The following is a 17,547-nucleotide window of genomic DNA, read 5'->3' as shown; positions in this document are numbered from 1 at the left end:
GGAGTTTTATTCCTTATCAAATTCTATGATTTTCCGGACTGTTTTCTTATAAATAGGGTCCGAACCTCTGTTTTTATTCATCAACTTTCATCATCAATTCTCTCAATCAACTCTCATCAATTCTCATTAACTCTTCCTTAATTCTCTCTTTTCTCTCTTGAGCAATATATGCTTTCTTTCTCTCTCTCTTTCTAAACCAACCAACCTTTTACAAAATAAAATATTCCGCATTCACAAGATCTTGAATCTCTTAGCCAAGTTCGAAGTTGCCTTCGCCCTAGACGTGAAAGGTTGATAATTTCTGAGGGTTTGGTCCAAAACTAGTCAAAACTTTATTTAACTTGATTTTAATTTAATTCTTTAATTGTTCTTTATTGATTTTCATTGAAGTTTACTAACTTGTGTATTTTGTTATTAGAAAGAGGTACGAGGCTTCAAAGTAAGTAGATTAGCTTACTTCCTATTTCTTTCACAATGTAGAAAGCATGTTTATTATTGTTTATGATTCCTAGTATCATGTTAGGATGTTTAATTCCTAGTATAATGTTAGGATGTTATTTTATGCTTTCTAGTATCATGTTTAGGATGCCTTTACTCTTTCTAATATCATGTTAGTACCATGTTAGGTTTAAAGCTTTGATCTTTATCGTTTAGTGACATGCTAGGAGTTGTTATTAATCTTGTTAGTATCATGCCTACACTACTACAAAAAGCGTGTTTTTTGGACGCTTTTAAGGCCTTTTTACGACGCTAAAAAGCGTCGAAAAATTATTTCTCGACGCTGCTAAAAAGCGTCGAAAATACGTGAGTCGAAAAAATTTTTTGGACACAAAAAAGCGTCGAGAATATCGACGCTTTTTTGTGTCCTAACTAATATACGAAGCGTCGAAAATAACGTATTTCGCGCAGTATCCCAAATGTGTAGTTTTTTAGCGACGCTTTTACCTGTCCACATACTCAAATTCAACGACGCTTTTTGTTGTCTTGCGTTTATTCGTGTCAGCCTATGATATGGCAGGAAACTCTTTGAAATATGAAAATGTGCAATTATGTAGACATTAAAAAGCGTCTAGAAATTTTTTTAAGCTTTTTTTTTCCTTTTATTAAATTATTACCATCATACATACATTATAGTTAATTAAATTTATCATAATTTAATTTAAGTTAATAAATTTTAAAAAAATAAACAAATATTCTATATAACTAGATTTAAAAAAAAACAATAATTAATTACAATAATAAGAGTACGTAGTTAATTACCAAATTTATAAAAGAAAACATCAACAAAATTATTAAAAAAAAAATGTCGCATATTATAGTAGCTTGTCCCTAAATAAATACATCACTAATATAAGACTAAAACCAAAATAGATAGATGATGGCCTTATAGACGATATAGTCGCTTGTTGATGCTCAAGTGACCCGGTCTTGTGCACCTACATTGCCTTTTCCAATCTTCAAAAAAAAAAATACAAAGTATAAATTAGTACATTAGTCATTACACAATATAGGCTCAAGACTCAACATGTATACTATTTAAATATAGAATTGTAAGTTAAACATAGAAATATAAATGAACAAAAAAGCCAACAGGTCTTTCATCATGAGTTCTTGACTAGATCAGTATTGCGGACAAATCCAAAGCCTAACTGAACAAAGCATGGATCAAGTAATACAAAATCTGGCATGGAATTCTGTTGGTATGTGTATGTTGGGGTTGGGGATGGGTGCGTTGGGGTTCTGGTCAGGCAAGCATTAATTTTTATGTATGTATGACCAGGATCCAACTGACATGAGAAGCATGGGGAACATCTTCTTTAAAAGATACGGAATGCTGCATTAGTAATCTGATGTTTGAGGACAGAATTTTCTAGTCTTGAGTAGTTATGTTTTATGTCTCATAATCTGCAGTTGATTGTGAGCTATGTTACTCATAGTCTCAGACTCTTCATTTCACCATATGTAGTACCCATGTCGGATCCACAACACAAGGATGTCAGTATTGGCACTTCACACTTCATTTTAAGCTATAACTTCTGATCTGTTCCTGTGAGCCTAATTCTTATTTGTGCCCTTTATAAGTGAAACTTGCATGTATTAGAGACTGTAACTAATAAGGACAACACAATACCCTAGATAGAGCATCAGCTATAACATTCTCACTCTCACTTTTGTGTAGAATTTCATGGTCAAAATCCATGATTTTGGGATATTGGCAACCAGAATTTTAGAATGGCGTTATATTTCTTCTGTTTTATAAAACGATTTTAACTTTTTCCATGTCTGGTGCAAACCCTAGAAGGCTAAAGGATCTGTCTCAGTAGTGAAAGGCTTGGAGAAACAAAGCAAATCCAGTACTAATGCTTCAAAAGATTAACTAGACCAATTGAATTCCCCTTCCTTAAAAATCTGATTACTAGGTTTAATAATCCCAGCATAAAATTTGATTAATTTTCTATAATAGCCTATAACATTGGCTATTTACTGTACCTTTTCCTGAACATCAATATATGGTTTGTGAGATCCAATGGCAACATGGAATACAATAACACATAATTTAAGAAAATTCTCAAAGATATAGTTTATGAGATCAAATAACATTACCAAAAATTCATAATGTCCATTTTTGTTTATTTTTCAAGTATAGAAAGTGCTACTCTTGCTAAAACAATTCATACGAATTGATCAATTATAACTCAAAACTACTCTGGAAATTCTTGATTCTTTATACAGTAGCCAAGTCAGAAAAATGGACGTACTCGTGTTTGACACAATTACCCTGAGTCCCCGATTACGAGTATCGTAGGTTGTAGGATGTGAGTCATGATTCTACTGGTATTGCTGCTAAAATAAAAGAACTCAAATTGCTTTTAAGATTGAACCATTTTTGAAGAACTTTCATCTTTCATTTAGCATTATTAAGGTCAAAAGGTTGTAACTTTATTCTACTTAAAAGGTTGCATCCAAAGCCCCAGCAGGGCAGACAAGCAGCTTAGGCAGGGGAGCAGGACAGCAAGCAAGCAGCAGGGGAGCAGGACAGACAAGCAGTATAAACGGGAGTATTCTAGAGTAGAGAACCTTAGGCAGATTATTATTACACACACACACAAGCTCCGACTTTCACACACGCACACACAAGCTTTGACTTTCACACACACTCACACACAAGCTCTGAATTTCACACACACACACACACACACACACACAAGCATTTTGAATTTCAGTTCTGATTTCAAAATCTGATTTTCATTGAGAATTCTTCCTAGAGATCATACTACCTGTATTCTAACTACTCTGAATCATTACAGGAACCTTAATAAGACAAGGGTACGTGAAAGATGTTGATAATTTGTTCGAGATAATCCAAACTTCTGTGGGTCAATTTTTTTTTCCACGAAACATAGACAAATGATTTGTTGTCCACACCTATATAGATATTTGCATCAAGATCATATTGGGCCATAAAATCCTCAACTTTGTGATGCCATATGATGCTTGTTGAAAACAGGTTTTGATTGATTATGGTAAACAAGAGGTTGTTCAGATTAGATATCTTATTCTACTTTAATTTATACCAAAACCTTAACAACTAGCTTAGAAACTACCTATTCCTATAAACAAATCTGTAATTCAAAAGTTTAAATTTTTACCATCATACTTTTTAAATTATTGTACCAAAATGGATGTTTTAGACAAATATTAATGTTCGTATATATACATATTAATAGTTCAATTCTCTTGCTCAACTAATTTTCTATAACCTTGATACAAAGCTAGCAACCTGACAATTCACTTCCTGCTAAGAATATAAGCCTCATAACTCATCAAAAATCATAAAACTAATTCAGAAGGATATCATGAAATTGGGAGGTTTGGGTCTAAGGAAGGCCAAAAAGGTGGGATCGTCAGGAAAATGCTACCATTTAAACTCTTATGATTCAGGTTCAGAATCTGTTTGTAAAATCCTTACCAAAAAAAAATAAATCCACATTAAATATGGCTTCCAATTTAAGTTATGAATCAAACAAACAAGCACCAACAAAATGAAATAAACAAATAATCATACACAAACATACATTAATAAAACATTACCAAATTAGTCCTCGACCAAAGATGATAAGTAGCAGGATTAGCGGGATCCAACCCCAAAACCTTATCAACACACTTCAGCTAAGTCTTCTGTTAAGCGTACCCGAAAAAGAAATTGTGGTACCAGTATGAACAAGGCGGGTCATCAACCATAACTTGTAGATCCGCAGAGCAAGAACCATCAGTGATCTCAAGGAAGGCGAAGGTATTGTGGCCGGCGAACCCAGCCACTGATAATGAAGATATGGCCGGTGAGGGAGGCACCGCCGCCGGGGCGGCTAAGGATGTTGACGATTGGGAGAGATAAATATACCCTTAATCAAGAATTTTGTTTCCTAAATTTGTGTGGATCCGGGAGTTCATGCCAAAAAAAAGGTATTAAGGCCGAAATCAAAGAAAATTAATATCACAGTAAGGAAATTAGAGAAACAATTGATTCAACAGAGGAATGCGAATGATATATTAGCAAAAAAACAACAAACAAATTTCACAAGAAGATTACTTGAAATTGACAAAAAAAGTAAGGAAATTTACACAATTTGAAGCCCAATTCGCTGAATTAAGAAAATTACATCCGAAAAATATCAAAATAAAAAATAAGTGTCAAAACAAAAAAAAAAAACTTAGATTCAAAATCTATTGAGAAAGGAGAGAATACTGAAAAACAATTAGAATTTATACCTAATTAAATATGATGAAATCAAAGAGGATCTTTCAGTTTAATTTGTTGTTGGGTTTGCAATTTTGGAGAGCAAATTGAATAGAGAATTTAAGAGGAAGGCTAGGGTTTAGTTATTGGAGAGTAAAGAGGACGGTTTTGATGTTTTCCGGTTTTCCCCCAATTATGTTGAAGTTAGCAAGCTAGAGAACATGTGCTTATCACATGATTAATATTCTGGACGCTTATTTGGGTCAACAATAAGTAAGGACGCCGAAAAGTGTCGAGAAAACACGGGAATCAAATTTTCTACTGACACCTTAATGATAGCGTCGAAAAACAATGGGTTTTGTAGTAGTGCTAGGATCTTGCTATTCTTTTAAGCTTTATTATGCCTTATCATGCTATTATCATCATTATTTATTTATTGTTTATTATCATGTTGCTTGATATTATATTGTATTATTGTTATTGCTTGATCACACCTTTTATGATTGTTAAAGGGAATTTGTCCTTGAAATCACGCTTAATAAGATAATTAATAATTTGGTTTAGGCTAATGTGATTTTAACTCAAGTGATCGCCAATAATAGATTTATTTGTGCATTAATATTCAACCAACATAGATAAACAGGGTAGGATTAACATAATGTTTGTATGTTATTCGAAAAGCGCACATAAATACGAGCAGAACAAAGTAGAGGCCTATTTTATAGGGCGGGTCCTTTCTTTTGTAGATTGGATTCGTACCCTCATCCCCGGACCCTGTTTGGTTCAAGACCTTATGGAGTAGTTGATGGTCCTTTTGGATTGTCTTTTGGGTTTACAAGTTCCTAAAACTTGTTGGCGACTCTTTTTGCTCTTTGTCTTTCCCTTTGGAACGCCACTGTACTTTAGTGTATGATCACAGTGGGGTTCAAGTTTGGGGTTATCGTAATGCTTGAAATATTCCCTACACAAGGCCACCAAGAACTATAGGAATTTGAGTGCGTTCGCCATTGGCCTTGAGGGTGGTGAAAGTACAACTTTGTTTCTTAAGGTGAAGGGCGAAAAGGTGGGCTATGTTCATGGTATAAGCATGTTCGGCGGGTTGTGTTCTCAAGTGACTACCCAAAATTGCCGCCTCATCAACTCTTACATTATGGGGCTCTATCCTCCCAAAAATGGTCCACCCCGTAGTACTCTGACTCGGCGGGTTGGTGAATTTTGCTAGCGGAAGCATGTTGCCAAGAATCTATTTGTTCTCCTGTCAAGGCTAGCCAAAGATCCCCCGAGATTAAATGGTCCGGTTGAGATTGTAAACCATGTGATGGAAACCCAAATTTTCTAGCAAACCCATCCAAAGTAAGCCTATGACACTTGTTTAACAACCTATAGGAAACATAAGTTACCAACCCATTCCTCCCCTTTTCAATTCCAAAAGGGCTTACATTCATCATTAATTCCTAACTTAGCAAGAAAAGCATGATCAATAAAGCGGGTAGGAATTACCTTCCGATGCATAAGCTCCAAAAATCTAACCTTTTGGTTTGGAAATTGCCGCACGAACTTGATATGTGGGAATTTCGGCACACTCTCAAGGTCCAAGGCCGGTTCTTGAGTTGCAATCCTACTCCTCTTCCTTGTAGCCATTGTTGAATGCTCAAGCTTTCTCTCTCTAGAAAAATATGGGTATGGTGGGAAATTGATGGAGAAAGATGCAAAGAATGATGAAAAGGAAGTAGATTATGGGTAAAGATGTGAAATTTGGGAAGAATTTGGTAGTAATTGATGTGTGGAATTGGGGTTAGGGTTTGGAAATTGGGGATTTTTTTTTTTAGAGAGAAAGAGAGTAAAAGAGGAGTGTGAGAAAAGAAGTAAAAGGGGAAAAAGAAGGAGGGAGGTTTGAATTTTTTTTTTTTTCGATTTTTTCTCTTTTTTTTTCGATGGATGGCTGTGCTCGCGCCCGGTAGGGCTGGTTTGCCCGGGTTGACCGGGCGGAGGGGGTTCGGCCTTCTTCGTATTTTTTTTTCTTTTCTTCGTTGGTTCTCGCGCCCGGTAGGGCAACCTTGCCCGGGCGGAGGGAAGTCGAATTTTCTCTCCTCCTTTTCTCTCTCTCTTTTTTGTTTTCTTTTTACGCTTCTCGCGCCCGGTAGGGCACCATTGCCCGGGCTGACAGGGCGATGAAAGCTCCCTCGTTTTCGCCCAAATTCCTTAACTCCTTACCTACACAACAATTATTAACGATGAGTATTGCACGATAAATCTCTTGACATTCTCTTAGAGAAGGAAAACTAAAGAAAGAAAAAAAAAGAAATAAATAAAACAAAGACGGGTTGCCTCTCGTAAGAGCTTGTTTATATGGTCATAAGCTCGACCACCTTTTTGCTCAACTTTCTTTTGTCGGATTAGAGAGCATGATATCTACTCTCTCATCAATTGGGTCACCAACTCGGTAGTGTTTTAATCTTTGGCCATTCACCTTAAAAGTACCACCATTTTTGTTCCATAATTCAATAGTGCCATAGGGGTAGACTTTACAAATCTTGAATGGACCCGACCACCTAGAACGAAGCTTACTGGAGAATAGCTTCAATCTTGAGTTGAATAAAAGGACTTGATCTCCTTCCTTGAATTCTCTTCTCACGAGACCTTTGTCATGCCACCTTTTTGTTCTTTCCTTGTACAACCTTGAACTCTCATAAGCTTCAAGGCGAAGCTCATCTAGCTCATTTAACTGTAATAATCTCTTTTCACCCGCTGCTTGAGCATCGAAATTTAAACTCTTGATGGCCCAAAATGCTCGGTGTTCTAGCTCGACGGGTAAGTGACATGCCTTTCCATACACCAATCTATATGGAGTGGTACCAATTGGCGTTTTGAATGCCGTTCGGTAGGCCCATAACGCATCGTTGATCTTAACCGACCAATCCTTCCTTGTTCTAGCAACTGTTTTCTCCAAAATAGATTTTATTTCTCGGTTGGATACCTCAACTTGACCGCTAGTTTGTGGATGATAGCCAATTCCAACCCTGTGTTGCACTCCATACTTTTTCAACATTTCTTTAAACCGATTCTCCAAGAAATGTGTTCCCCTGTCACTGATTAACACACGTGGTAAACCAAATCGAGGAAAAATAACTTTCTTAAAGGACTTACTTACCACACGAGCATCATTGGTTGGTTTAGCAATTGCTTCAACCCACTTTGAGACATAGTCAACGGCTACTAGAATATATCGATTACCATAGGAAGAAGGGAATGGTCCCATGAAATCTATCCCTCACACATCAAACAACTCGACCTCGAGTATGTTATTGAGTGGCATTTCGTGCTTCCTTGAAATAGTACCAGTCCGTTAACAACGGTCACATGCCTTAACATATGCATAGGCATCCTTGAACAAGGTTGGCCAATAGAAACAACATTGTAAAATCTTCGCAGCCGTTTTTGTAGGACCTGCATGTCCACCGCACGGTAAGTCATGGCAATGAGAAATAATATGGTTTACCTCACCTTCCGGGACACATCTTCTAATCATTGCATCCGCACATAATTTGTATAAGAATGGATCCTCCCAAAAATGTCTCCTTGCCTCGTAAAAGAATTTCTTCTTTTGGTGAGATGAGTAGCCATGAGACAATGTACCTGTAGACAAAAAATTAGCTAAATCAGCATACCAAGGTGATTCCATTTGAGAAAGTGCTAATAAATGTTCATCAGGGAAAGAATCATCAATGGGGAGGTCATCTCCATCCCCCTTATCGAGAAGGAGGCGAGAAAGGTGGTCTGCAACGACATTCTCAGTCCCTTTCGTGTCCTTTATCTCGATGTCATAATCTTGCAACAGAAGGACCCATCGAATCAACCGCGTCTTGGCGTGACTCTTAGTCATCAAATATTTCAATGCAGCGTGATCTGTGTGAATTATCACCTTCGAACCAACAAGGTATGAGTGAAACTTCTCTATTGCATAAATTACTGCTAGCATCTCTTTTTCAGTTGTGGCATAATTCATTTGAGCAGAATCAAGAGTTTTACTAGAGTAATAAATAGCGTGAAGTTTTCTATCCTTCCGTTGCCCCAAGATGGCCCCTATCGCATAGTCACTAGCATCACACATAATCTCAAATGGTAGGGTCCAATCCGGGGGTTGCATAACAGGAGTGGAGATCAATGCTTCCTTCAACCTGTTAAAAGCCTCAAGACAAGCATCAGTAAATACAAATGGGGCATCCTTGGTCAAAAGCTCAGTTAGAGGTCTAGCGATTTTCGAAAAATCCTTAATAAATCGCCTATAAAATCCTGCATGACCAAGAAAGCTCCGAATTCCTTTTACAGAATTAGGAGGGGGTAGTCGCTCAATGACCTCTATCTTTGCTTTATCAACCTCAATACCCTTATTTGACACCACATGGCCTAGAACAACTCCTTGTTGTACCATAAAATGACATTTTTCCCACTTCAAAATTAGATTGACTTCTTTACATCTATGGAGCACCTTTTCCAAATTTTCAATACATACATCAAAAGATGTTCCATAGATAGAGAAGTCATCCATAAAAACTTCCATTGAATTTTCAATAAGACCTGAGAAAATTGCCATCATACAACTTTGAAACGTGGCTAGAGCATTACATAATCCAAATGGCATTCTTCGATAGGCGAAGGTGCCATAGGGACATGTGAAAGTAGTCTTTTCCTGATCGCATGGACGGATGAGAATTTGAAAGAAACCAGAGTATCCGTCTAAGTAGCAGAAAAAGGAATGCTTAGCCAAACGTTCAAGCATCTGATCAATAAATGGAAGGGGAAAATGATCCTTCCGGGTGGCCTTATTCAACCTCCTATAATCAATACACATTCGCCAACCTATAACAGTTCTAGTGGCGATTGGCTCACCCTTGTCATTCTTGACAACAGTCATACCTCCTTTCTTTGGAACTACTTGTACAGGACTAACCCACTAACTATTTGAGATACGGTAAATAATTCCCGCAGCAAGCAATTTAAGAGCCTCTTTTTTAACTACCTCCATCATATTTGGATTAAGTCGTCTTTGAGGTTCTATGGAGGAGGTATGATCGTCCTCAAGAATTATCTTATGCATACAGAATGAGGGATTAATACCCTTAATATCATCAATGGTGTACCCAATAACACTTTTTTATTTTCTCAAAACAGTGAGCAGTCGCTCTAATTTCGTGCCATTTAGCTCAACATTAACAATAACATGATATGTATTATTAGGACCAAGATATGCATATTTAAGAGTAGAGGGAAGGGGTTTCAACTCTACCTCGGGAGGCGTAGTACTCTCCCCAACACTTGATACACTAAGGACTTCCTTCACTAGAGCGGTGGTTGGATTTGCTTTTCCTTCCTCAAGTATCCGCGTGTACTCCCTTGTTTCCCAATCTTCCTCATTGGCACTTCCCACCAACACCATTTCAAGTGCATCATCTGTCTTGATCAAGGGAAGTTTCTCACGTTCTAAGTCATCAAGGACATCCACTTGGCAAATAGTCTCTCCCATGGAAGGAGTTCCCATAGCATTCAAGAGTGAATACTCCATTTTCTCGTTTCCCACCTCAAAAGTGATTTTTCCATTCTTCATATCAATGATTGCACCTGTAGTGGCTAAGAATGGTCTACCAAGTATAATAGGGACATGTGCATCCTCCTCCATTTCCATCACAACAAAATCGCATGGGATAAAGAATTTTCCCACACGAAGAGGAACATCTTCAAGTATACCCAAAGGAAACTTCACCGACCTATCCGCAAGTTGTAGAGATATGTGCGTAGGCTTTAATTCACCCATTTGAAGTTTCTTGCAAATAGAGAGCGGCATGAGACTCACACTTGCACCAAGATCACATAATGCCTTGTTGATATCTATATCCCCAAGCTTCACTGGAATTGAGTAGCTACCCGGATCACCTAATTTCTTAGGAAGTGTATTTTTCAAAATAGCACTACACTCTGCATTCAACGCAACAATAGCATTCTCCTCTAGCTTCTTCTTGTTAGAGAGCATATCCTTCAAAATTTTTGCATAAGATGGCATCTCGGATATTGCATCTAAGAATGGAATGTTGATGTGAAGCTTCTTCAAAATATCAAGAAATTTTCCATACTTCTTCTCTAACTTAGCTTGAGCCAACCTTTGTGGGAAAGGAACTTGTGGCACATATGGAATAAGTGGTGGTGGAGTTGATGCCTTTGGCTCTTCCTCAATCGCGGTACCATCGACCACCTTTTCTTTTGTGACTACCTCTTCAATAACCTCCTTTGATGGCTCCCTCGTGGGAGGATCTTCCAACTTCTTTCCACTCCTCAAAGTCACAGCATTCATATGCCCCTTCGGTGGTTGCTCTGTTTGACCCGAAAAAGCGCCCGGAGTCTTCAAAGATGGCCAACTTGATGAGCAAGTTGACTTATTTGATTTTCCATGAGCTTGTTCTGAGCTTGTAGTTGTTGGATGTTGTTGTTCGTTGTGGTAACGAAGTTCTCTATCATTAACTCAAGGTTGGATTTTTGTGGAGGTGGTTGCATAGGTTGTTGGACTAGAGGTGGTCTTGCTTGGAAACCAGGTGGTGCATTATAATTGTTGTTTTGAGGTGGTGGTGAAGGTGGATTTTGTTGAGCTTGGGTATTCTTGTAAGAGAAATTTGGATGATGTTTCCAACCTTCATTATATGTGTTTGAATGAGGATCATATGGCCTTTTGGGATTTGAAGTGTAGAATGCATTGGCTTCCTCGATTGACATATCATGTGAATTTTGTGGACAATCAGGTGCAATGTGACCTTGTACATTACACATTTGACAAGTTTCAGCAGATGAGCCAGAAGATGCCACTTGGAACTTGTCAAACTTGCTTGTCAATGCCTGCATAGAACTAGTTAAAAGGGTTAGAGCATCAACATCATGCATACCTCCCTGTTTAACATTATGTCGTCCTCCTGGATGGTAATTATCATTTGCCGCCATCTTCTCAATTAGCTCCTTTGCCTCAGTTGGGTTCTTAGTCAGAAGAGAACCCCCAGATGCAACATCAATATAGATTCGGAACTCATGAGTTAAACCATTGTAAAAGGTTTGGATCAACATCCATTCAGGAATACCATGGTGAGGGCATTGTCTCTGCAATCGCTTGAACCTCCTCCATGCTTCATATAAGGACTCATCATCTGACTGCCCGAAATTAGATAGCTCATTTCTCAACCTTGCAGTCTTTTCCTGTCCCAAGAACTTGACTAGAAAAGCTTTCACCAGTTTGTCCCATGTGTCAAAAGAGCCAGTACCTTCATCTCTTAACCATTCTTTCGCTCTATCCCGTAATGAGAAAGGGAAAAGGCGAAGTCTAATAGCATCATCTGTAACACCATTTAGTTTCATAGTACGCAAATCTCCAAGAAACTATCAATGTGACTGACAGGGCACTCATGAGGTGTGCCTGCAAACGAATCATTAATGATGAATTGAATGAACTGTGGTTTCAATTCAAAGTTCTGAGCAGTAACGGGTGGTCTGACAATGCTGGAGAGGAGTCCTGTTGTGGTATCAGGAATACCATACTCCAAAAGAGACTTTGTTCCTAGATCGACCATGTTTCTAAGGTTTTGATTTCTCCTTCTTCTTCTACCTCCTCGTCTCCTTGCAGTTGCTTCAATTTCAGAATCAAGTGGAATTAAATCGTCTGACCCTAAACGTCAAGTTTGCATGCAACAAAGAACTAAAAGCAAAGAAATCAAGAACACAAGAGACAATAGCCGAAGCAACAGATAAAGCTTAGTAAAAACGAATCACAAATAACTAGTATAAAACCGTTAGTCCCCGGCAACGGCGCCAAAATTTGATAGGCGTGTCGCGTGCCTAACAAAAATAAACCAAACTAGACCACTACTATGTAGACGGGCAAGCAAGGGTCGGATCCCAAGAGACTATGGTGTAACTAATCAAATAGACTCAAGCAATTACTTAGCAAGTAACCAAATAAAATAAGTGAGAATCAATAACTAAGAACTCATTAAAACGATTAAATCTAAACAATATGACAATTCAATGCTAAAAACATCCAAGATCAAGCATCACCACGAATACAATTAATGCAATAGTCGTTCTACCCCTAACACATAATTCAAATTGATTAAAGAGGAAAAGTAATCCCTAAATATTACGAATGGTCTCTCCCGAGTTATCAATGGCTTCTCTAATCACAATCAAGCCTACTTCCATGGAATCATGTAAATTAAAGACTTTAAGCACATTACTCTAAATTCCTAATCATCCATTCAACTACTCCCGTGATGAACTTCAAACCCTTAATTGATTTATTCAAATCCGTCAAAACCCAACTCCCGTTGCGATTAAAACAAAGAATTAATAACAATACCAATTATCCCTAATCTAGTATCGGCATAAGCATAATCAATTAAGCATATCAATTACAATTATTATTAGAGAATTTAAAGAAGTAAATCATGCATCAATTATATTCGAGTTCCGCTAGATCTTGGAATGAGAAAACTACTCAAACATATTAACCGAAGCAAAAACATTATTAAATGAAGAAAACATGATTAATAAGTAATTAAAAGTAAAAGAAGAAATAAAGATGAATACCAATTGCTTGAATGAAGAAAAGTACCAATTGTTGATGAACAAAGATCAAAACTTGAAAGTGCAAATTAATCTAGATGTAGAGAGAATATTAGGGTTCTAATAATGTTTAAAAGCTGCAAAAATAATAACTGAGTGTTTTCTTCGGGTTTTACCAAGGGTATTTATATCCCTTAATTAAGAAATCCCGAAAAATAGGAAAATGGGCTTCGCGAAACCGTGCCCGGTCAGACCGGGCAAAGCCGCCCGGTCGGGCGCGACAGACAAACTCACCCAATGCTTCTTCACGTAGCCTCCTCGCACAATACTCTGTCCGCCCCGTCTGCCAGGGGCAATGCTGCCCGGTCCGGGCGGATGGAAGTTGAATCTTCACACTCTCCGCACAATGCTCTTCTCTTCCTCCCTTCGCCCTGGCTGCCAGGGCAATGTTGCCCTCCAGGGCGGACACGGGAAAATTCTCTACCATCTTCGTAAGCTCTCATGGCTATCTAAAACAAGTCCAAATCATCCGAAAATCTTCATGTGCCTACAAAATCAATTAAATAGACCAAGCCACACTAGAGAAGAGCATATTAGCGAGAAATAGCTCCGTAGAGCTCCAAAACCATACGAAAATAGCTGTAAATGAGGGTAAAACATAGTATAGAACGTGTACATCAATTATTGAGCATTACACGAGATTAAAAACTAAATATATTTCCAAACTTACACATATATGTGTACACCAAGGACCAAGCTATGGAATAATGTTGACGTCCATGACAAGTACTGATGAAGAAGCACTTAAAATGATGGCAAATTGGCAATACATATGGCATCATCATACTCCGCCACCAAATGAAAACACACAGCATGTTTTAAACCAAGTGGATTTAACAGTCATTTTCCAACCTTATTAATTATCAAATGATAATGTGATTATGTGACAATTTAATCTTTAATTAGTCTAGCCTTACACAAAATCAAAGGGAGTATCGACCTTAATCACATTTTCGTTGACTAATTAGGAGCAAAATAAGATGATCCATCCTTTAGTACACATGAAAGAGTTAGTCAACGTTATACTAGTTTTATTTGGTTGTCTAAATCTAAGTGGATTTATATATGGCTTCTATGTGGAGCCAAAGTTAAAAACAATATGCAACTTTATGTGCAAAACTTAGATGACGTTTCTCAAGATCAAGTTGTTTCTTCTACATACACATGATTGTTACTTCGTATTAAGCCTACCCCTAAAAAGAAAGTAAATTCTGCCTTGAGACAAGTATGTAAATCTATTAAGGAGTCATGATACATGCTCTATTACTCATCAGCTATATGTAGAATATATGTATAAAATCTAAGATAACATAAGATTGGAGACTATCTTTGGAAAAGATATACAATTATAATAAATTATATCAATATTATTTAACAAATCATACATAACATAAATACAAGTTCAGTTCAATTCCATTCATTTCAGGTCGTTTCAGTTTAGTTTATTTAAGTTATTTTATCATAGCGTGTTTTCTGTGTGGTTGACCATACTGTGTGGTCGACTGACACACACCAAAATACTGACCGAGTAAGCCTTGACTGAACGAGTAACTCCAGACCGATCGAGTAATCCATGTTCGAGTAACCCCAAACTGCTGATCGAGTAATCCCTAACTGATCGAGTAACCCTGATCGCCCCGAGTAACCCTTGACCGAGTAACCCCTAACCGAATAATAACCTCGCCTACACAATGTGGCAATCCACGTATGAAACTTTCTGTCAAAATTATTATTATTATTATTATTATTATTATTATTATTATTTGAATGATTTGACGAGCATTATTATTATATTAATTATTAATTACATTACTATATATGTATAATAAATTTGTACATTATTGTATGAGTACAACCTAAAATAAACTATTTAGAAAATTGGTAGAATGTTCACCTTTATAGTATACTACTGCTTTTAAAGAGTACAAAATTGTAGACATACAAATTATTGTAAATTTTTATAAAATTTGGTAGAATCGTGTATTACAAAAGACTCCTATTTATTTATTTTGACAAGAAGAAAAAGGATTTCATTAATGAAAGATAGTCAAATGACACTTACAAACAATTCTTATGAAATCTAAAATTCCAACACAAGTACAAATTACTTTAGAACTAGTTACATCGCAAATTCGATTAATTATTGCCTTAATAAAAAAAACTTCATCCGAAACAATACAATCTGTAAGTTAGCACTATTCGGCTTGAGATCCGCGGATAAATTGTTGGTTGGGTGAAAAAACTCATATGGCCTTCTAGATACTTTCAGAGATTATGAAACCCTAAATCTTTAATCTTTGGCAGACGAACAAACAAAGAAATTAAGCCTAATAGAAAAAAGGTATTGTGTCAGTCCGAACTGACGAAATGTTTCGTCAGTCCAATCAACAGATTTTTGATATTCTATTTTGGCCGGATGATATCCTTTATTGGTTGGATGATATCCTCTACTGGCTGGATGATATCCTTCATTGACTGGATGATATCCTCTATTGGCTAGATGATATCCTCTATTGACTGGATGATATCCTCTATTGACTATATGATATCATGGCTGAATAATATCATATAGCCAACCAATAGAGGATATCATCCAGCCATGATATCATATAACCAATAGAGGATATCATCCAACCAATAAATGATATCATAGACACAATCATAAATGATATCATATAGGCGATATAGCTAATAGAGGATATCATCCAGCCATGATATCGTATAGCCAATAGAAAATATCATCTAGCCAATAGAGGATATCATCCAACCAATAGAGAATATCATTCAGCCAATAAAGGATATCATAGACACAATCATAAATGGTATCGTATAGCTAGCCAATAGAGGATATCATCTAGCCATAATATCATATATATATATAGGCAATAGAGGATATTATCCAGCCACTAGATGATATGTATTTGTAGGATATAAATTATTTGATGGAGGATATGTATAACTTGTTTGAGGATATGTATAATTTGTTTGATGATATGTTTAACAATGGCGGAACCTCCATTAAAGAGCTCGTTACTAAAGGTCATGAGTATAACATAACTTGCTCATTTCTCAACCAAAATACATGCATTTGTCATCAAAATGATCACAATTCAATATTCAATCATATGGGGCAAACAATTTCAACAATTATACATTACATAAGAAAACCCCAATTCGATTTTTGGGCATTTTTGAAAAATCCGAGAATTAAACTTTCTCTCTCTTCCGTCATGAATGACCTCGTTTCTCTCCTTCGCCATTGATGTCGTCATCGTCGCCTACAAGAAGAGAAGGAGATCCACCATTGCTGTCATCATCATCGTCTTTATCGTCATCGTCATCTCCTCCGCCACACAACTATTTATTAAGTACCGACCCAATAGTTTGTGATAGAATAAAAACCATCATAAAGTTGGAATCCATATATTAAAAGCAATTTAAAAGTTTTTTAAGGCTTACCACCGGGAAAAACACTAATGGAAGCCACTACAAAAATTTATAATTTAGATCAGAAGAAAAGAGATGAAAGAGAAAGAGAGAAAAAGGTGAAGAGTGAGCCTTCAAAAAAACAAAACAAATTTAGCAATTGAGGCTAGAAAAACCCTTCCAAGAGAGAAAACCTAGAGAGAATCAAAAAACCCTCCTAAGTAAAAAACCTAGAGAAAACTGTATTGCACAAGATTTAAGCTAGTACAACTAATGAGTGAATTTCAAGTAGCTTATTTAATTAATAAATTTATAAGGGTGATATTTTAGATAGTGAATATTAATTTCTCCATCTCATACACCATATAACTGATTGTACTAAATAAGGCACAATTAGGTGACAGTTTCATAAGTATATAGATCCAGTAAGGTATGATATCATACCTTACTAAGATACTTCAAGGCTAACAGATAGAAGTAAAACAATTATACATATTTTGATGTAGCTAAGCTTGGTCTAGTGGTAAGTTTGTCACCTTACAACAAAAAGGTTGTGGGATCAAACTCCACTAGAGGCAATTTGGGGTGGGGATTCCCTTACCCTTTCCCCCCACTCCCAAATTGTCTCGCCCGCTAATCCAGATTGGGTTGAATCTGTGAGAGGTTTCGGACCGATAGGGCCCTTTCCTTACTTTAAAATAATAAAAAATAAAAGTTCTCATTTTAAC

General features: G+C 36.8%; 1 protein-coding gene, 1 long non-coding RNA gene and 1 other non-coding gene across 4 annotated transcripts; 1 reads left to right on the top strand and 2 right to left on the bottom strand.

The window, feature by feature from the left end:
* Positions 1-1,172: 1,172 nt before the first annotated feature.
* Positions 1,173-4,934, bottom strand: LOC145568564 (uncharacterized). 2 transcript variants are annotated; one of them, XR_014095844.1, is made up of 4 exons: positions 4,771-4,934; positions 4,592-4,643; positions 4,093-4,424; positions 1,173-1,455 (listed from the first exon to the last, which is right to left on the bottom strand). It is a non-coding gene; the product is annotated as an uncharacterized LOC145568564 (long non-coding RNA). The 2 variants fall into 2 exon arrangements; XR_014095843.1 differs by lacking the exon at positions 4,592-4,643 and having other exon boundaries at positions 4,771-4,928.
* Positions 4,935-9,893: 4,959 nt separating this feature from the next.
* On the bottom strand, positions 9,894-11,084 carry LOC145566286 (uncharacterized). Its single transcript, XM_081625750.1, has one exon. The coding sequence runs from the start codon at positions 11,082-11,084 to the stop codon at positions 9,894-9,896; it is 1,191 nt and encodes a 396-aa protein (XP_081481876.1).
* A 768-nt stretch (positions 11,085-11,852) lies between these two features.
* LOC145569815 (small nucleolar RNA R71) lies at positions 11,853-11,959 on the top strand. Its single transcript, XR_014096344.1, has one exon. It is a non-coding gene; the product is annotated as a small nucleolar RNA R71 (small nucleolar RNA).
* The last annotated feature ends 5,588 nt before the right edge of the window (positions 11,960-17,547 follow it).

This window comes from Chenopodium album, chromosome 11 (assembly GCF_948465745.1).
Source record: "Chenopodium album chromosome 11, dcCheAlbu1.1, whole genome shotgun sequence".
NCBI classification, from domain to species: domain Eukaryota; kingdom Viridiplantae; phylum Streptophyta; class Magnoliopsida; order Caryophyllales; family Amaranthaceae; genus Chenopodium; species Chenopodium album.
The sequence above is the reverse complement of the archived record's forward strand: the minus strand, read 5'-3'. Positions and strand labels throughout refer to the sequence as shown.

Coding starts and splice junctions, on each gene's coding strand:
- LOC145566286 (XM_081625750.1), bottom strand. CDS start 11,084: ATGAATGCTGTGACTTTGAGGAGTGGAAAGAAGTTGGAAGATCCTCCC.